This window comes from Callionymus lyra, chromosome 3 (genome assembly GCF_982586985.1).
Source record: "Callionymus lyra chromosome 3, fCalLyr1.hap1.1, whole genome shotgun sequence".
In the NCBI taxonomy this organism is placed as follows: Eukaryota; Metazoa; Chordata; class Actinopteri; order Syngnathiformes; family Callionymidae; genus Callionymus; species Callionymus lyra.
Window position 1 is genome coordinate 39,712,382 of NC_141820.1, and position 20,381 is coordinate 39,732,762.

General features: G+C 42.4%; 2 protein-coding genes and 1 pseudogene across 7 annotated transcripts in view; 2 read left to right on the plus strand and 1 right to left on the minus strand.

Annotated features, from left to right (window-relative positions):
* The first annotated feature begins 3,018 nt into the window (after nt 1-3,018).
* LOC148084949 (uncharacterized) lies at nt 3,019-5,373 on the plus strand (annotated as a pseudogene).
* Nucleotides 5,374-5,615: 242 nt separating this feature from the next.
* On the minus strand, nt 5,616-12,830 carry phyh (phytanoyl-CoA 2-hydroxylase). Of its 2 annotated transcripts, none has more exons than XM_087787954.1 (9): nt 12,691-12,830; nt 12,056-12,120; nt 11,700-11,810; nt 10,756-10,924; nt 10,611-10,692; nt 10,287-10,468; nt 10,076-10,225; nt 5,973-6,107; nt 5,616-5,819 (listed from the first exon to the last, which is right to left on the minus strand). In XM_087787954.1, the coding sequence occupies exons 1-9, from the start codon at nt 12,754-12,756 to the stop codon at nt 5,766-5,768; spliced, it is 1,014 nt and encodes a 337-aa protein (XP_087644080.1). In that variant the 5' UTR covers nt 12,757-12,830; the 3' UTR covers nt 5,616-5,765. The 2 variants fall into 2 exon arrangements, with proteins under 2 accessions (XP_087644080.1, XP_087644079.1); XM_087787953.1 differs by lacking the exon at nt 12,691-12,830 and adding an exon at nt 12,450-12,595.
* Nucleotides 12,831-14,156: 1,326 nt separating this feature from the next.
* Nucleotides 14,157-20,381, plus strand: part of cdk17 (cyclin dependent kinase 17) — a 31,118-nt gene continuing 24,893 nt past the window's right edge. For all 5 annotated transcript variants that reach the window (XR_015710772.1, XR_015710773.1, XR_015710774.1 and 2 more), the window contains exon 1: nt 14,157-14,453. The gene's annotated coding sequence lies outside the window, so the exon portion shown is untranslated. The remainder of the gene's footprint in view (nt 14,454-20,381) is intronic.

The following is a 20,381-nucleotide window of genomic DNA, read 5'->3' on the forward strand; positions in this document are numbered from 1 at the left end:
TGGTAATGACCATTGACCCGTTTGGCTGACTTTGTGACCATGTCCATGAACCTCAGGTCTTCCCTGGACAGACCCACTTGTTCCTCCACAGCAGATTCTGGAAAGTCCATTTTAAATTGCTGTTGCCACAGTTCATCCAAATTTACAATGGACACACGGTTCACCGTTACTGGCTGGTCACAGTAATTGGCCTCTCCACCGTTTCCTGTCAGTGGTCCATTTACCGTCCAGCCCAGCACCGTCCTTATAGCGTAGGGTCCATTGTGCTCACTGCGGATGACTTCCAGCGGTTCCATGGCTCGTGGAACATTCGTTCCAATCAGCAACTCAATTCCAGCCTCAATCTGTGGTAAGGAGATGTGTCTTAAATATGGCCACCTTGTCAGATCCTTATTTGTGGGTATGTTTGCTTTGTGGACTGGCATTGACAACTGAGTGTACGCTTTTGGCAACTCAATGAAGCTGTCATCTTCAAGTGCTGCCACCTCCAGCTCTGGCACAATGTAGCTACTGACCACCTTCTCCTGCCCCATGGTCCTGAGAAGAATGTTGGCTCTCTTCCCAGACAAATTGAGCTTCTGCTTCAGACTCTCAGTACAGAACACTGCAGTACTTCCCGGGTCCAAAAAGGCGTATGTGAGAATGACTTTATTGCCCTTCTTCGCCTTCACTTGGATCGGCACGATAGGAAGCTTGCAATCTGTCTCACCAGCCCCTGTAAGCACACTGGAAACCAAAGTGTCGTCCACTGTAACCTGGATGCTTCTCTCAGCCGGTTCTGCTGTTGCCACACTATCCTTATGGAGCACAGTTGGATGTCTTAGGCCACACTTCGAGCAGGAAATCTTCCTTTGGCAATTTTTGCTTATGTGTCCTATACACAGGCAGCGAAAACAAGCACCATTTTCCTTCAGGAAGTCAATTTTCTCCTTGTGTGCCATTTTTTCCAACCGAGCACACACATCCAATGTGTGTCCTCCAGTGCAGCAGGGACAGATCTTCCTGGCTGGTGGTTTTATGTTTGTAGCTTTATTCACAGGTTGAGCTGTTCTCTCCACATGATTCACTGTGGTAGCGAAGCTGGTTCCTCTGATGCTGGTGCGAGGGGGTGGTTTGTGTTTCATTTGTTTAGTTGTCATAACAGTGTCCTGAATGTTTCCAAACACAGGGTCTGTCAAGATTTTTACTTGTTTTTCAACAAAGTTGGTAATGTCCACAAACCTTGCTCTCCTATTGTACCTTTCCTGCAGGTCACATGCGTCGCACCTCCAGCGGTCTCGGAGTTTGTACGGCAGTTTTTTGATGATTTCCACCATGTTTGTGGGTGTGTCAAGATCATTTAAATACTGCACATCCTCCAAAGCGTTGCAGCATCCACGCAGAAAGAGGCCGTACTCCTGAAGGGCTTTACCATCTTCGGCTTTAATAGTGGGCAATGACAAAGCTCTCTCCATGTATGCGGCTGCCACCTTTTGCTCATTGCCATAGTGTTCTTTCAATAGAGCCTTCGCCTTCACATATCCTCTGCTCGACTCCATGTGCTGACAGCTCCTCACTAGTCCCTTTGCATGCCCTTTGGTGTATTGTTCAAGGAAGTAGAGTCTGTCACAGTTGTTACTGGTGTTTCGCTCAACTCCATTTTTAAATGCTTTAATAAACGAATGGTTTTTGAGTGGGTTACCATCGAAAATGGGAATTTCCCTTTTTGGGAGTGCTGAGAGGCATTGTTGTTGCATCAAGAGTGTTGAAATTTCATTTTGTTTTCTCATTATGTCCAGCACACTGTCGTTTTGTGATGCATCAGTTTGTGTGACATTAGTCACAGGATCTTCAGGAATTGTAAGATAACGTTGGAGCATGTAAGAAGGATCTGGGAGATGTTTTATGTCAGGTAAGTGAGTGACTTTAGGCGTCACAACTGTCTGTGTGGTTTCAATTGCATTGGGTTTTAGTTGTTGTTTTGAGCATGTCTTTTCATAGTATGAGTTCATCCCGTCTGAAACCTTTGACTTTGATTTACTGCCGACACTGCTTTGTGATTTTATAACACTTAGTTTTGCCATTTCCTCAGCGATTTCATTCTCCAGTAAAAGCTGTTCTCTTCTTTTGCGTAACTTTAACTCCTCTTCATCCAATGCATGTTTTTCCTTTAATGCTTTTTGTTTTGTTGCCAAAATTGCAAGATTTGTTTCCGTTTTTAAGCGAGCAGATGAGCGTGAAGCTAAAGATGAGGAATGATGTGAGCGCGATTTCTTGGTTGCATTTGAGATGCTGTCACAGGGCTGTAGTTCATCCTGAGGATCTTGTTCAGTGGTGACAGGTACTGGAGGGTCAGCAACAGACAAATTCTTGCTTTTTTCGACAGGAATTTGTACTGCATAATTTATTTCCTTTGTTGGTTGCTCAGAAGTATTTGTATGTAGTGGTAATTCATTTGAGTTTTCATGCGGATTTTCCTTTATCCATTTTTCCACACGTTCCTTGAATGCATCACTGTAATCCATAATGCTAGAAAACCACTCTTTTTGTTTTTTATGTTCATCATCGGGAAGAAGTTGCAATACTTCGTTGTGCAGGTCAGTGGCCTTTTTACACAGTGCATTCAAGTTATTCAGTTGTGATGGGATTTCAGTTACATTTTCTTTTGATTTCATGTGCGCTTTAATTTGCGGAATAAGCTCTTTGATTTTATTAACGGCACTTTTGCGCTCATTCTGCAACCGTTCGATTTTATTTTCCATAGCTTTGGCCGTCAGTTTAATTTCCCTCTTTTCACGTTCCATGTTTGAACATTCAGCATCGGCGTTTATTTGACTCATTTCCGTTGGATTGTAATTTTGTATGTAGCAAAACAATCATATTTCATTCAAGAGCGTATTCAAATCCATCCATAGCATTTCAATTCATTGACAGAGCAGATTCGATCCAAGAATTTCAACAATGAGCAGGTCTTGAGACAACATCAGCCGCCACATTCCACAAAGTCCTGACGTCACAATCCAATAAAGCACAGAGAATATGCGCCACCATCATTGCGCCAATGCAACCAGCGTAACATCCATTTAATACATTGTCCTCACTTGACACAATGCATTCCAATTGAAGCGGATTCCTTAATCCACAAACATTAACAGGTTCAGGCCTACCTGTTCCCAGGTGAATGGATGGCGTGGTGTGGCACTTATCTCAGGCTGGTCGGTGCGTGACGACTTGGTTCTTTGATGCGGCTTGATGATTTTCATTCTACGCCATTTTTTGTTGACAAATGTTGCGGCTTCCAAACACAAACTTTTCGCCGCTGAGAGTATGAGGTTGGGTCCTCAGGTACGTAGATTTATGACGCGCTTTGGTTTCCTTGTGATAACAGATACGCTGAGATCCAGATATGCTTTTGGTGCATTTATTGTTATACAAACAGCACAGTGTAGCGTGCAGCGCTTTCCAAAGTCTTTCTGATAGGACGGCGAGTATCCGTTGATGCACTGCTGATCACACTTGGGGGTGTCCGTCTCGCCCTGGCAGGGAGGTCGTGTTCCTTTGACGTGGTGTTCGCATGGAGCAATGGTGTAGCTTGTAGCGTGTAGCGTTGAAGCCTGTAGCGTTGAAGCGTGTAGCGTTGAAGCCTGTAGCGGTCAACAAAAATTACGGCTACTTCCAACCTTGACTCTCTCTCTCTCTCATCTGCGTCACCTGTGAGTGCCCACCTTTAGGCACACACCTCCGCACGCACACACGCCTACTCCCATGTGAACCGCCCCCTCTGCAACACACACACACTCAAACACACCGTGCAGCACATCTTCAGCCTGTATGTCTCTTACAACATAGTAAAACAAACAGACAAGTTTCCCTTAACGATAGGAGGTGTCCGGATCCCAACTGTGAGAGAGAAGCCAGTAAAGAGTCTGGGCAAAATCTACGACTGCACCTTAAAAGACACTGCAGCACTCCGATCAACAACAGAGGAGGTGGGAACCTGGCTCACAGGGGTGGATAAGTCGGGCTTCCAGGCAAGTTTAAAGCCTGGATCTACCAGCACGGCATCTTGCCACGACTCCTCTGGCCACTGCTGGTGTATGATGTGCCAATGACAACCGTCGAGTGCTTCGAGAGGAAAGTCAGCGGTTTCCTCAGGAAGTGGTTGGGCCTACCACGAAGCCTCAGCAGCATTGCCCTGTACGGGAAAAACAACAAACTAAAACTGCCTTTCAGTAGTCTGACGGAGGAGTTTATGGTTACCCGAGCTAGAGAAGTGCTGCTGTACAGGGACTCCACCGACAACAAGGTCTCCTCGGCAGGCATAGAAGTGAGGACAGGCAGGAAGTGGAAGGCTCAGGAGGCTGTCAACAAGGCTGAGGCACGGTTGCGACACAGTGAGCTGGTGGGAACAGTAGCATCTGGACAGGCAGGTCTTGGAAGTAATACAAGACCTCGCTACAACAAGTCCCAGGGAAAGGAGAGGCGACAGCTGATCCAGGAGGAGGTCCGAGCAGGGGTGGAGGAAGCCCGCTGCAGTAGGATAGTAGGGATGCGGCAGCAGGGCGCATGGACCCGATGGGAAGAGGCAGCTGACCGGAAGATCTCATGGTGAGAGCTATGGAGATCTGAACCACATCGGATCAAGTTCCTTATACAGTCGGTGTATGATGTACTCCCAAGCCCATCCAACCTCTTCCGCTGGGGCTTAGCCGAGACTCCACTGTGCTCTCTCTGCCAGAAAGCCGGATCGTTGGAGCACATCCTAAGCTGCTGCCCACGTGCACTTGGAGATGGGCGTTACCGTTGGCGCCATGACCAGGTGCTGCGGGTCATTGCAGAAGTCATAAGCACAGGGATCTCCACCAGCAAAAACCAACAACCAACAAGGCAGTCCATCGCCTTTGTAAGAGCTGGGGAGAAGCCACAGCAGCGCAGGACTCAAGCAGGGGGGCTGCTGGCAACAGCTCAGGACTGGCAGCTGAAGGTGGACCTAGGAAGACAGCTCAAGTTCCCTGATAACATCGCGGCGACCAAACTCAGGCCAGACATAGTCCTGGTGTCCGAAACAACCAAGCAAGTGGTCCTGCTGGAGCTGACTGTCCCCTGGGAAGACCGGATGGAGGAGGCCTTTGAGAGGAAGAGGGCCAAGTATTCGCCAAGAGTTGGCAGGCGAATGCCGAAGCAGGGGATGGAGGACACGATGCAACCCAATCGAGGTCGGGTGCAGAGGGTTCGTCTCTCATCAGGGCACTGAAAATGTTGGGAGTGAAGGGACTGCACATAAGGAAAGCCACCAGAGACATCACCAACGCAGCAGAAAAAGAGTCAAGGTGGCGGATCAAGCAGGGAGATCCATGGGCTAAACATGCTACTTAGACACAAGCCGGGGTCTGATCAACCCTGGCTGGGTCGCCTGGGCGAGGGTGTCTGTTGCGACAACCGAAACACCCTATGAACCCAGGATACAACACTGATGATGTGTCTAAGTTGCACCAAGAGTGTTTGCTATAACAAGTAAATTCAGTAGTTCATAGTTTTAATTAAGTTTTTTTTGTTTCCCATCTTCCATTCATACCACTAGTTTCGACTCCATAAATAACAACAAACCATTTTCTATATAAAATAATGAGTCTGAATCAGTTAATCCCAACATTGTCTTTATAATTCCACTCTTTTCTAAAATATAATTATTTGATTAGAAAAATATAAAAGCGACCATACAAGATGGACAATAACATTTGAATTAGCAACTGTTAAAAGAACGTTGAGATGAGCTTGTGGTTTCTTCACAGTGTATTTCTCTCTCCTTGCACCAGACGGCCTCTGAACGCCCACGTGTCCTGTGAGGGAGTCAGAGAGAGGTTGTAATGTAATGAGGCACTAAAATAAAAAGGGAAGTAAATAAAAAACAGCACATCTAGTAAGAAACTTTAGACATTTGATCAGGAGATGAGAGGGAAGTGAAAGATCAGATCGAATACGCTGCATCCCACCTCGAAGGTGATTCCGTCGGTCAATGAATATTTCTTCTCAGCCAGCTGTGTGACTTCGCTCTTAATGTTCTCCTGCGTAGTTCCGGTGACGTCGATGTAGTAGCAGTCAGCACTTGCATAGTGGCAGGAGATGGCCTGGACACATTTACGACACTTACTAACAGGACTACAACCACATTGTTTCAGCAGATGATATTTCAGAACAACATCCTTTTAGCTTCAGCCACATATCTCAGGGAGATAGGCACCAGTCGTGGCAAGAGGCCCATACTTTCCTCCGCAATTAAACCCCTTTTAGGTCTTCAATGTTTCCTGGGTCTGCCCGAGGTCTCCTCCCAGTTTAAAATACCTAAAACACATCCAGTTCTATGCTACAATTACCCTCCTGATTAACTGAGCTCAGACACCCTGCAGAGAAAACTTAATGTTAAACATTTTTATTTGGATTTTTTTCTATTTGTGTAGTAAAATTACAAGTTTTATTTCCAACCAAATAGTCCATGATGAAGCTTAAATGACTTGGCAGGTTACCAACAGAGGAAGTCTTTCTCAGACTCGTTCTTGAGAGTTCAAAGCACCACTGGGCCCTCTACTGGCCACCAGCTGCATCACATGTGTGAAGTGTAAACACATTTAACATTTAATTTAATTAAAGTCAAAGAGTATTTACTCACACATCCCTTGCAGTCATTCAGTACCTTGTTGCAGTCGTTCAGTACCTTGTTGCAGTCATTCAGTACCTTGTTGCAGTCGCTCAGTACCTTGTTGCAGTCGCTCAGTACCTTGTTGCAGTCGTTCAGTACCTTGTTGCAGTCATTCAGTACCTTGTTGCAGTCATTCAGTACCTTGTTGCAGTCATTCAGTACCTTGTTGCAGTCATTCAGTACCTTGTTGCAGTCATTCAGTACCTTGTTGCAGTCATTCAGTACCTTGTTGCAGTCGTTCAGTACCTTGTTGCAGTCGTTCAGTACCTTGTTGCAGTCGTTCAGTACCTTGTTAGAGTCGTTCAGTACCTTGTTAGAGTCGTTCAGTACCTTGTTGCAGTCGTTCAGTACCTTGTTGCAGTCGTTCAGTACCTTGTTGCAGTCGTTCAGTACCTTGTTGCAGTCGTTCAGTACCTTGTTGCAGTCGTTCAGTACCTTGTTGCAGTCGTTCAGTACCTTGTTGCAGTCGTTCAGTACCTTGTTGCAGTCGTTCAGTACCTTGTTGCAGTCGTTCAGTACCTTGTTGCAGTCGTTCAGTACCTTGTTGCAGTCGTTCAGTACCTTGTTGCAGTCGTTCAGTACCTTGTTGCAGTCGTTCAGTACCTTGTTGCAGTCGTTCAGTACCTTGTTGCAGTCGTTCAGTACCTTGTTGCAGTCGTTCAGTACCTTGTTGCAGTCGTTCAGTACCTTGTTGCAGTCGTTCAGTACCTTGTTGCAGTCGTTCAGTACCTTGTTGCAGTCGTTCAGTACCTTGTTGCAGTCGTTCAGTACCTTGTTGCAGTCGTTCAGTACCTTGTTGCAGTCGTTCAGTACCTTGTTGCAGTCGTTCAGTACCTTGTTGCAGTCGTTCAGTACCTTGTTGCAGTCGTTCAGTACCTTGTTGCAGTCGTTCAGTACCTTGTTGCAGTCGTTCAGTACCTTGTTGCAGTCGTTCAGTACCTTGTTGCAGTCGTTCAGTACCTTGTTGCAGTCGTTGAGTACCTTGTTGCAGTCGTTCAGAACCTTGTTGCAGTCGTTGAGTACCTTGTTGCAGTCGTTGAGTACCTTGTTGCAGTCGTTGAGTACCTTGTTGCAGTCGTTCAGTACCTTGTTGCAGTCGTTCAGTACCTTGTTGCAGTCGTTGAGTACCTTGTTGCAGTCGTTGAGTACCTTGTTGTTCAGTACCTTGTTGCAGTCGTTCAGTACCTTGTTGCAGTCGTTGAGTACCTTGTTGCAGTCGTTCAGTACCTTGTTGTTCAGTACCTTGTTGCAGTCGTTCAGTACCTTGTTGCAGTCGTTGAGTACCTTGTTGCAGTCGTTCAGTACCTTGTTGCATTCGTTCAGTACCTTGTTGCAGTCATTCAGTACCTTGTTGCAGTCATTCAGTATCTTGTTGCAGTCGTTCAGTACCTTGTTGCAGTCATTCAGTACCTTGTTGCAGTCGTTCAGTACCTTGTTGCAGTCATTCAGTACCTTGTTGCAGTCGTTCAGTACCTTGTTGCAGTCGTTCAGTACCTTGTTGCAGTCGTTCAGTACCTTGTTGCAGTCGTTCAGTACCTTGTTGCAGTCGTTCAGTACCTTGTTGCAGTCGTTCAGTACCTTGTTGCAGTCGTTCAGTACCTTGTTGCAGTCGTTCAGTACCTTGTTGCAGTCGTTCAGTACCTTGTTGCAGTCGTTCAGTACCTTGTTGCAGTCGTTGAGTACCTTGTTGCAGTCGTTGAGTACCTTGTTGCAGTCGTTCAGTACCTTGTTGCAGTCGTTCAGTACCTTGTTGCAGTCGTTGAGTACCTTGTTGCAGTCGTTGAGTACCTTGTTGCAGTCGTTGAGTACCTTGTTGCAGTCTTTGAGTACCTTGTTGCAGTCGTTGAGTACCTTGTTGCAGTCGTTGAGTACCTTGTTGCAGTCGTTGAGTACCTTGTTGCAGTCGTTGAGTACCTTGTTGCAGTCGTTGAGTACCTTGTTGCAGTCGTTGAGTACCTTGTTGCAGTCGTTGAGTACCTTGTTGCAGTCGTTCAGTACCTTGTTGCAGTCGTTCAGTACCTTGTTGCAGTCGTTCAGTACCTTGTTGCAGTCGTTCAGTACCTTGTTGCAGTCGTTCAGTACCTTGTTGCAGTCGTTCAGTACCTTGTTGCAGTCGTTCAGTACCTTGTTGCAGTCGTTCAGTACCTTGTTGCAGTCGTTCAGTACCTTGTTGCAGTCGTTGAGTACCTTGTTGCAGTCGTTGAGTACCTTGTTGCAGTCGTTCAGTACCTTGTTGCAGTCGTTGAGTACCTTGTTGCAGTCGTTCAGTACCTTGTTGCAGTCGTTGAGTACCTTGTTGCAGTCGTTCTGTACCTTGTTGCAGTCGTTCAGTACCTTGTTGCAGTCGTTCAGTATCTTGTTGCAGTCGTTGAGTACCTTGTTGCAGTCGTTGAGTACCTTGTTGCAGTCGTTCAGTACCTTGTTGCAGTCGTTGAGTACCTTGTTGCAGTCGTTCAGTACCTTGTTGCAGTCGTTCAGTACCTTGTTGCAGTCGTTCAGTACCTTGTTGTTCAGTACCTTGTTGCAGTCGTTCAGTACCTTGTTGCAGTCGTTGAGTACCTTGTTGCAGTCGTTCAGTACCTTGTTGCAGTCGTTCAGTACCTTGTTGCAGTCATTCAGTACCTTGTTGCAGTCATTCAGTATCTTGTTGCAGTCGTTCAGTACCTTGTTGCAGTCATTCAGTACCTTGTTGCAGTCGTTCAGTACCTTGTTGCAGTCATTCAGTACCTTGTTGCAGTCGTTCAGTACCTTGTTGCAGTCGTTCAGTACCTTGTTAGAGTCATTCAGTACCTTGTTAGAGTCATTCAGTACCTTGTTGCAGTCGTTCAGTACCTTGTTGCAGTCGTTCAGTACCTTGTTGCAGTCGTTCAGTACCTTGTTGCAGTCGTTCAGTACCTTGTTGCAGTCGTTTAGTACCTTGTTGCAGTCGTTCAGTACCTTGTTGCAGTCGTTCAGTATCTTGTTGCAGTCGTTCAGTACCTTGTTGCATTCGTTCAGTACCTTGTTGCAGTCGTTCAGTACCTTGTTGCAGTCATTCAGTATCTTGTTGCAGTCATTCAGTATCTTGTTGCAGTCGTTCAGTACCTTGTTGCAGTCGTTGAGTACCTTGTTGCAGTCGTTCAGTACCTTGTTGCAGTCGTTCAGTACCTTGTTGCAGTCGTTCAGTACCTTGTTGCAGTCGTTCAGTACCTTGTTGCAGTCGTTCAGTACCTTGTTGCAGTCGTTCAGTACCTTGTTGCAGTCGTTCAGTACCTTGTTGCAGTCGTTCAGTACCTTGTTGCAGTCATTCAGTACCTTGTTGCAGTCATTCAGTACCTTGTTGCAGTCGTTCAGTACCTTGTTGCAGTCATTCAGTACCTTGTTGCAGTCATTCAGTACCTTGTTGCAGTCATTCAGTACCTTGCGGAATCCCTGTGTCTTGTTCATGCCTGATCCATGAATCAGCAGCGGGTGGAAGAAGACAGTGTCACCCTTCTCCATCTCCAGGTGAACTCTGGGTAGCTCTGCATCGTAATCACGGACTCCATGGTACATCTTGTTCACGCCGTGCTGGGACAAGAACAGAGCTCAGAGTGTTAAGCGTGCATGTGATCAATGTTTATATCTGTACCTCCCACTCCGGGTAGTCGTGCTCCTTCAGCGTGCCCTTGTGAGTTCCTGGGAGGACCACCAGACATCCGTTCTGTCGGTTTACTTTCTCCATCGCTGTCCAAGCACAGACAATATAGTCAGCTGGTCTGAAGGGGAAGTAGTGGAGGTCCTGGTGCATCGGATGTCGAGACGTCTTCTTTCCTACAGCAAGTAGTAACAAATAATGCTATTTAGATCATGATGACACTCAAGCTCGCCCATATAGCCAACAAGACAATCCCTAAAGGATACATGTGCAACTATAATATAAATAAGATTTTTAGAATGTTAACCATCTCTGTACCTGCATCTGGAGGTTTGTTGATGAGCATAGTGTGCATGGCCATGATGTTAGGGCCAGTGAAACACTCCACATACTTCAGGATCTGAAGAGGATTAGTGTTAAAAATCACTAAAGGTAAAGAACCAAAACAGTTACAATTACGAACCTCTGGCAGGGTGCAGTAGCTGAACAGTTCCTCATCCTGTTGGAAGTCCTGAATCTTGGAAACAGCCTTTTGATCTGGGACAAACTCAGACTTGACAATAGCAACGTCCCGCATTACAATTAGACCTGGAACCTCCACTTCCCGTCGGCAAATGCGCCCAAACTCATTCCTGTAGTAGAATAGATCAAATTCAGCATTTAGAAAAATTATTTCACGCCAAATACCTTGATCACATGATGGTACTTTAAACACACACACAGTCAAACAAAAACTGGTTTCTGACTGCAACAGTTCAATGGTCATCAGCTGAACTAGAGGTACAGGTTAGGTAGGCCTGCGGCACAAGAAAAGGGATTCCCTTAAAAAAAATCTCTAATTGGGATTTACATATTGGACTGACTTCGTTGTTATTAAAAAGGATACTAAGATTTAATCTGGACATTCAATGTTATATTCTAAAAAGTTCTAAAAAGTAAAATTGAATGAAAATGTTTTTTTTTTGCAATGTCTATACCTGAAAAACTATTCTAATCTAACTATTCTAAATTATTGCACTTTTTAGCAAATAAACCAAACAAATTTCCAACAAATGATAAGGTGATGATTTGTCAAATAATGTGTGAAACTGCATTAACCCCAAAAAAGAGGCACAAGGTATGCTCTATAGAGCTCAGTGAAGAGAAAGGGCAATTAACCTAAAATAGATACAAAATATAAGCCTAGAGCATTAATTATGCACTTTGATCAAATGGTCACAAAGGTGTTTAAAAAACATTCCAGATTCAACTTTACCAAAGTTTTTAAAAAGGCCCACAAGTCACCGGTTAAGTCATGGTTTAGGTTGAGCTATTTATTCTTCTGACTTTTAACTCGTAAAATATGGTCGATGAAATTCATGACAGGGCAAGTCATTCCTCTCTTTGTATAAAAGATTCCACGGTTACCTGTACTTGTCGATGTCTTCATGAGGAACCAGCTTCTTGATTAGAAGGAAGCCATTTTCCTCATAGAAGAGCCTTTGGTCGGCACTTAGCAGGTCACAGTTCAAAGTGTATCTACAAGAGGAAATCAAGCCCACATCTAGGGTCAGCAGGGTCAGCACCTTCATCCAAAGCAGGCGAAATACCAAATATCTCTCCTTTAAATCCTTTAATTTAAAATGATTTTCTCTCTCTTCTAAAACAATTGGAGACACAAACAACTTGGTTAAACGTTAAAAGAGCCATCTGAGTAGGATCACAAGCAGTAAAGTTTTATGTAAGACTGTGACTGTCAAGTGTCAAAGGTGTGTTCTTCTTACCTCAACCTCTGTGGCTGGTGAAGAGAAGAGAGAGCAACACTTGGAGCTGATGTTTGTAGAGAGGACTAATAAGGGTTGGTCAAGGAAACATGAGGGTTAATAAATGTAGGTGGTCTAGAAACAATTGTTAGATATCTGAGGGAGTGATAAGTAAACAAAGTACACCGATATGAAAGCATACTGACTATATTTTCCATCTATGTCCCCTTGTTCTTAATTTTTCACTAAATAAACGATATAGATATATTAAGGCACAGTTTACATCTTGTGTTCACATTACCATGCTACACAATAGCATTAGAATAAACATGTTGCAGCATTTTGTTTTAAATGCACCTTAACTCGACTGTAACTGGATCATTCGCACATAGCTCCCTCTAGTGGTCGATTTTACCTGTGAGTAAAACTTCTTTTGGTGTCCGCGGGTGGATCCAAAACATGTCATATATGTTTCAAACATTATAAAAACGTACATTCTTTCATGATCCTGCCTGAGGGCCTGCTACTATCTGCAGGATATCGGTCTAGCCTCGCACTGCTGCCCACTGCTCAGACCGCCTGTTCGGCTAACGGTGCAGCTAGTTCTGCTGCAGCGAAGCAACAACAGCTCAACAACACTTTAGTTTAAAGGATACTAGTACCGACGCTGGTCGATCCAGGTGACCAGAGATCAGCTTCAGTCTCTCCGCAGCTCGAGACATCGTTCCGGGAAGAGTCGTTGTTGAGGTCCAGAACCTGTCCTGAACTGTTCCTGTGTGGAGGCGCTGGACTGGAGCAAAGGTCACAGCTGTTTGAACAACAGTGTTTACATGTTGATATTTTACTCTTTATCTTTCCAAATAGATTAATTGATCAGGTGACGCTGTGTTTTTTTGTTTGTTTTAGAGTCAAACAATTAACGTAAATACATAATTTTGTAAAAAGCTTTTTGCTGGATAAACTAGTAAGCTTATGTATGTATAAGTCCATCAACTTTATGCAAGTGTATCTTCTAGCCAACATTAACATATGTGTACACATGACACTCGTGAAGTAAACAACAGCAGCAGCTATGAGTTAAAAGATGCAAGGCATTGAATTGTTAGAACAGTAAAAAGAAAAATGTTTTAAGCATCGTTTGTTTAACTATTGTTTGCTTCTATCGCTCATTTTAAATATGTTTTAAATAATCACAAATTGCTCAGATTTCCATCACAGACAGTAGATGGCGACAACAAACTAACAATAAATCCAGTGACCATTTATTTCTGTTGTTCATGTAAAAAGATTTAAACATAATTTAATGAAGTCTATCCCAGCTCCATGAAGCTAGAGGGACACCATGGACAGGTACATTTGAAACATTATAGTAAAACATGGGTCACACAAGCGATCAAATAGCGATTATCTCGATATTTTAAGATACTCATACATATATTATTAGTAGAAGTTCTAGTAGTTATAATTGACATAAATAGACAATCATTAATACTAGAACATCTTAGATTTTTTAAATCTTTTTATATTGAATCCTTAAAACCAACCCTTTATGAATACACTGTGGGTGTACTGTTTCGTGTATACACCGTAAATATGTTGACATGTTATGTTGTTGATTTTTATTATTATTTACTTTGTAACAAATGAAAGAATTAAATGGTCACTCCAATAATGTATTGTCTTTTAATTTTAAAGACAATACATATTCCAGGACTGTTTCATTTATAACCTCAACCAATGTTATGTGATCAACTGTGCTTATCCGTCTACCTGTTAACAAATAAATACATGTTTCAACGGATTTCAATAAATTATTCAGTATATAATAATGGGACAAAAAAACACTCAGAGCTCTTCAACTACTAACTCATTATTATATTATTCTTAGGATGACTACCTGATCATTTCACCTCATGTATCCCGTGTGTGTGACGAGTGGAAATCCTCTTCTTTAAAAAGTAACTGGGACAGGTCGATTTTTTTAATAATACAAGACCAAATAATCAAATAAATAACCGCTACTCCTTGGGAAAACTTATCGTGAAAGCTACCGGAAAACCGTCCCATCAGCTTTACTTTCTTGTTCCTAACAGGAAGTGGCGCCCGTGCCTCACGTGGTGCAGCTTGACGGAGACACGCGCGCGCCCCCCTCCCCGCGAGCTCCACAGCGGGTCCTCCTCCCTCAGGTTTAAACTGCTCTACAGACACAACATCGACATCTTGAAGCTGCTCTGCCGCGACAGCTTCACACCTCTTCGCCTATATGCGGATTTATCTGGATCTCTGGGAGTGTGTGGATCACGAGCGGACAAACACACGGATTTCAGGGGCTTCAGTGGGCGGATAATACGCAGGCGAGCACATCCGGGCCTGGCTGCTCCGGAAAGTCGTCTTGAAACGACGGAATTCCACATTTCAGGTAAAAAAAAACATTGTTCTCTTTAAAACGAACAATTTCAGCGTCACTTCGTACTGGTACTAGCTACATTTATGTCTACGTTCTGCACTAGGGTGTAAACAACGTCAGTTAGCGAAGCAACAACAAACAATGCTTAAGTTTAACGACATTTTCAGTTTCCATCTGACTGCTTACATTAGCTCGTCATTATAGTGACGATGTTTGTCGTATAGACACCCGAACACTTGAAAATGTTGTCCTGCTTCTGAAGGTTTTTGTTTGTTTACATAATGTATGACATGTATTTGAGCTCGTGCAAGCCACTAAAGAGACCTTTTTATCGGCTATTAGAACGAAATAAAAATTAAAAAAAATATGCACGGATTAACACCAACTTTGTATCATATCTATTCCCAAATCGTTCACATTTAATCGCGATTGTTTTCTTTATATTTACAGATGCCATCGTAAAATGTGTTTTGAGCAGACCTCTGTCATTACCCAATGCTACCTCATGCTTTCTTTATCAATTTCAATACATTTTAACCAATATCTCCAACAGCACCATTCATTTGCTGGTGGTTGTTGTTGGACTTGCTTAGCATGCCAGGCAAGAAATACATGTTTTTGGTGTCTAACCAAGACGTTTTAAGAGCTTGTTCATTTATTTTCTTATTGACTAAATGTTTAATTATTATAAAGGCTTTTGGAAGTACATTGTATTATTGTGTAAGAGCTTCTCCAGAACAACAAGATTAAGAGCGTGGTTTGAAATGTGTGTGTTCTTCAGAAATGATGGGGTATGAGATTCATCAGGGAGTCGAGGCTGCAAGAGAATAACAAGTTCTTTGACTATTCTGCTTATGTTGTAAAGAATAATTTGTGTCACACATGACACTTGCAGACTCTGCAGGTGGGTTATCCAGACAAAGTTTTGCAGTGAAGAGAATTGTTAAAATAAAAGCTAGAGAGATCTACTGCTTCAAATTTTACATATTGTTGACTTGTACACTATAGTATACTTGTAAATAATATTTTGTCAGAATAGTTTTGAATTTCAGTTTATAATGGAACATGCTTGTGTTTAAACTGACAGCAACCTGGTAGTTTGTCCAAAGTGTGGCTACTTACTCATTTGATAAATTAATGATTTTTTTCTTAATCTTTGTTGAGGTTTTTATTAATTCTTGGATGCTTGTGAGATTCCTCTTTCTGGGCCCTTCTCTTTTTTGTTTTTTATTCCAATATTAGTGATGACAATGAAACTGTATCCCTCCTACCAGGCCATTGTCTCTAAGGGATCCTCAATGATACCCCAGTTGTTTCCACTTCCTGTTCCTGTCCTGGATTCACTTCCACTGTCCTTCAGTTGGAACAACTTGCCAATCATTTGGATGTGTGCATGTGTGTGTGACCCACATTCACATGTAGCGTGATGGCTACAGGAGTCCTACACCCCCAGAGCAAAAGTTAATTACTATTCCACCCTCTTTCGCTTTATAGGAGGTTGCTATTGATTCCTCGATCCCTCCCTGCTTTCTGATGCATTAAGGCAGTGATGTCAAGATGACTGCATGCACATGGTTCCTCCTTTAGCTTAATCATGCTTTCAATTTTTGTATGACACAGTCACTGTGATAAATGAACTTTTTAACCAAAATAAATTTAACCAGTGTTTCAGCTTGGTTTAAGACCTTGTTCGTAAAAGAAAATAAAGTACCTATTAAATATAATGTAAAAATACTGCAGAATCCTTATTATAAGTAATTGGTGTCGTGTCAGTGACAGCTGTGGAGAGTTTTAAATATTATTTACACTCCTTAAGCTTCAGGTACTGTATGTACACCGTGTCAATGCTAACAGACTCTAGAACAGTTTGTGTCACAACCCTTCGTCAAACAAACATGTTATCAGAACAATATGATCCTTTTTATCATGAGCCTCTTTTGATCAAACTGAGCACTGGCGTATTGTGTCCATTCAATTCTTGGGGTTTCATCAGAGAAATGGCACTGAGGTGGTTTTCATCCTACTTTTCAAACAGAACCTTTGCGGTCGCCATGGGAGGCACCTCAAGTTCTACAGCACTTGTTTCCTGTGGTGTGCCGCAAGGGTCAGTTTTAGGTCCGATTTTATTTTCTACTTGTATGCTTCCTCATGGACAGATTTTAACCCTCCATAACATGTCTTATCATTTTTACGCAGACGACACACAGATATACCTGCCACTTAGAGAGTCTCGGGGTCCAGCTGCTGTTGTAGCTTTTTATCTAGTCTAGATGATGTGACCAGTTGGATGGCTCAGAAAATTTTACAACTTAATAAAACAAAATCAGAAATCATTGTCTTCTACCCTTCAAATCCCACTCAGTTAAACCTCACCCCCCTCGGACACCTCTAAGAAAACATTAAACCCACAGCCAGAAACCTCGGTGTCCTCCTCTATTCATCCCTTTCAATTGACCAACAAATAAAGAAAACTGTTCAGTCCTGTTTTTAACAGTTCAAAATAATGTAAAAAAAAAATCAGATCCATGATAAAGAAACCCGACCTGGAAAAACTTCCCCATACCCTCATCTTCTGCCGCTTAGATTATTGTAGCTCCCTCCTCTTTGGCATCTCTCAAAAATCCCTCTCTCACCTCCTACTGATCCTCACTGCACTGGCTTCCTGTGCGTTAGAATTGATTTTCAAATTTTATTGATTTCTTTTAAAATCTTAAAATTTTACATCGCAGACATGCTGACCCCCTATGAGCCGGCGAACAGTCTTAGATCCTCGGGAAGGGCCCTGTTCCAAAGTCAAGGCTAAAATCAGGGGACAGAGTCTTCTCCATCAGGGCACCTCGACTTTGGAACGGCCTGCCATAGGAGATAAGACTGGCTCAGTCTGTTCCTTCTTTTAAATCTCTTTTAAAAACAAACTTACAGACTGGGTTTTGTGTGATGTCGCCTTTTGACCCTTAACTGGGTTGATCAATGGGCTTTTGCTCTCCTTTAATTTCAGTGTTTTTATCATTTTATTTAATAACATCTTCCTTGACACTTCCTCTCTCTCTTGTTTCACCACTCGCTACGCAAACACCTTATGCCTCATTCACAACCAGAGTAATGCTATATTCTCATAATGCTACGAATACCCGTATTTGTCTGTTGCCAGTATGCACAGGATTTAAACCAGGTGCGCTATATTGTCCGGAATTTATGGTACCATGTTTCATAGTTTTAATAATTATGGCTGAATCTTTCTGTTTTTAATATTTTCCAAATGTATTTGATTTATGGAAATCATTTCGCGATTCGCCCTCCCCCCTTGGCGTCGGAAGTGATGCAAGTTGTTAAGACTTCATAAGTATAGCGAATTATAGTTGCTTGGCAACATGAGAAGGAGGTCTTGTAACCTAATGGTATTCAATGTTTTTAACTGTAACTATTCCATTACTGACGTAAATATTCTACAAGTGGCATCTTCACACAGTCCTTTGCATTAGAGCGAATCAATAGTGACAGATGATTAACATGGTTTTTGTAACAACCTCTCTTACATTTATAGAACTAGGGCTCTGATTTATTGAACAGCTAAGTGTGCATCTGTACGCATGTGTGCACATATGTGGACTGCTCATATATTTTTCAGTGTTTTTTTATATATTTTTCCAGTACCCTTTCTTTTGCTGTTATTTTCGTGTGCAAGTTCTACTAGTGGCTCACGGGTGACTGCAGAAGTCAATAAATGTTTCATGTATTTTAGGGAATGGTGTACAAGTCAACATTACTTTGATAGAATAGGGGTGTAAAGCAAGAAGACAAAAGATGACAACATTTAAACTCAAATCAAGTAACAGGCAGCAGTAAATTTATTATCATTAGAGTTCAAATCGAATCTCCTGTTGCTATCCATTTTAACTATCAAAGGCTAATTTTCTTTGGTTGAGTCCAAATACAAAGAATTGACTGGCCATTGCTGGATTAGAGAATGAGTAACACACATTTACTCTTTCAACAATGGCTCTAGACAAAACGGCTTGTTAAACGGCATGGTATCACCAGTTTTTAAATTTACATGGATTTTAGGTTTTATAATTTCTGGTCTAGCTTAAAACTTGTATTCAAAACTTATTTTACACAATATTGCGATTGTTTGCAATTAAATATGCAATTATTTTTAAATATCCTCTTTCATGCGTTCAGATTATATTGCAAATTCAATGAATCATTCAGCCCTTGTGGGTGCCCCAGCAATTCCTTGGTGATTTTGGGGTAAATTCCAGGGTTGATAATTGAATAACATTGGATAAGAGCGGAGAAACGCACATCAGAAAAGTCAACCATACAAGGAATGTGTAGTGGTGTGATTTCATACTCTTTTCTGTTTGTAGTGTCACAGTTTGAGAAGGCTTGTTCAATTAATACAATTGTAAGGAGGTGTCATTTTCACTCAACCAGGGACGCACAAATGCAGAAACTTGGTAGATGCGTTTCACATCGCTCAGACTAAAGCAGAAGTTATTCGGTGGAGACACTTTGGCTCCAGATGTCATGAGAAACTCTGCAGAACCTAGATTCACTTTGAAAGCAATCTTTTTTGTAATATTTGAAGAACAATAAGGCTCTTCCAGATCTTAAAAAAATACCATTTTGAGAATGCACACTGAATCCATCCACAATACAAAATACCAGGGTTCTCGCCAGGATTTTGGACCTGGAACTGTGCATAGCATAGGGTGCGCGAGAACGCACGCCACAGCCGCGAGTACTGTAGTGAGGGTCCAGGGGTTTAGATAAGGAAAACGATTGGGTATATTTCCCTTTCGTTTATTTCCACGCTTCGTTACTGACATGATCAGAGAAAAAAATCACTACTTACGCTCCGTTTCGCAAAACTGAATGACTTCAGAGAGAAGCGTGCGGCGTACATTCATCCCTGTGAAGTTTCTCATAAAAAATACACGCTGAAAACAACTGAGACTAGACGAAAAGTACTTTCAATATGTAGCAAAGGGGGTTTAAAGAGATGAGCAGCTGCTGACTGTAACACTCTTGTGTATATACTGTGCCGCGCTAGTATATTGCTCACCGGGAAGACGGGTCGCCATAGCCTAGCAAGCTGCGCCTCACAGACGTAAACGACAACGAGACATAGAAGTACATCACGCATGCATTACCACGGCTGTCCGATTGAGTCATGCTCATAGGCATGACATAAAAGTCATGCCTATGAGCTGGTTCTTCGTTTTGTTGTTATACATTCTTGTCAAAAACAGGGTTTTAAGTAAAAGTATTGTAATCTAATGCCTTGACCTGAGGAAAACCCCGATAGGGAATGTAGTTCGGATGATTATGAGGTCAATGAACTTGAACTTCAAAGCAAGATGATGAGTTTATAGTAAGTTACATATAACTTACTAAAACTATTACTTGTGTCCCTTTTTAATGTTTTTTCTTTAGGCCTGAACAGGATGATGGCACCTTGTGCAGGCTTTTCCTTGATTTTCTGAAACTCCTGTTATTCTCTGTGTCATTTTGACCTTATAAATATATATTTTATTGAATATTGTTTTGATTGTTTAAGTGCTTTGTGACCCTGGTCTGGAAAAGCGCTCTATAAATATAAATTACTTACTTACTTACATTATAAAATATATAAAGTACGAAAAAGGGAATTAATTCAATATCTTTGGTGGTGTTCACTACAGTTCCAACTTTACTCAGAATCAAGGTTCACTCACTTGAGTGCTACCTTTTCTTACATCTTTGCTAGATGCTTGTTGGTTTTCATTGGCAAATGCTATGTGTACAGTATTCAATGTATGAACCAAATATCTTGAAGTTGAGTATATAGTGTTTAGCTCAAAGCAGAAGCACATGTTTACCACACTGATCCCATTACTTGGCTTGACATTGCAACTCACATGTGCCTCTCAGCCTCTCTCTGGCTTGTTGTGGCTC

Bases quoted from the DNA above. Each gene is read 5' to 3' on its own strand.
- phyh (XM_087787953.1), bottom strand. From the start codon at position 12,530: ATGTACGTTTTTATAATGTTTGAAACATATATGACATGTTTTGGATCC. The intron at 10,925-11,699 runs GTAACCGTGGAA...ATTCTACTACAG, and splicing joins GAAGACATCGACAAGTACAG to GAATGAGTTTGGGCGCATTT. The intron at 10,469-10,610 runs GTACAGAGATGG...TACTTGCTGTAG, and splicing joins CAACAAACCTCCAGATGCAG to GAAAGAAGACGTCTCGACAT.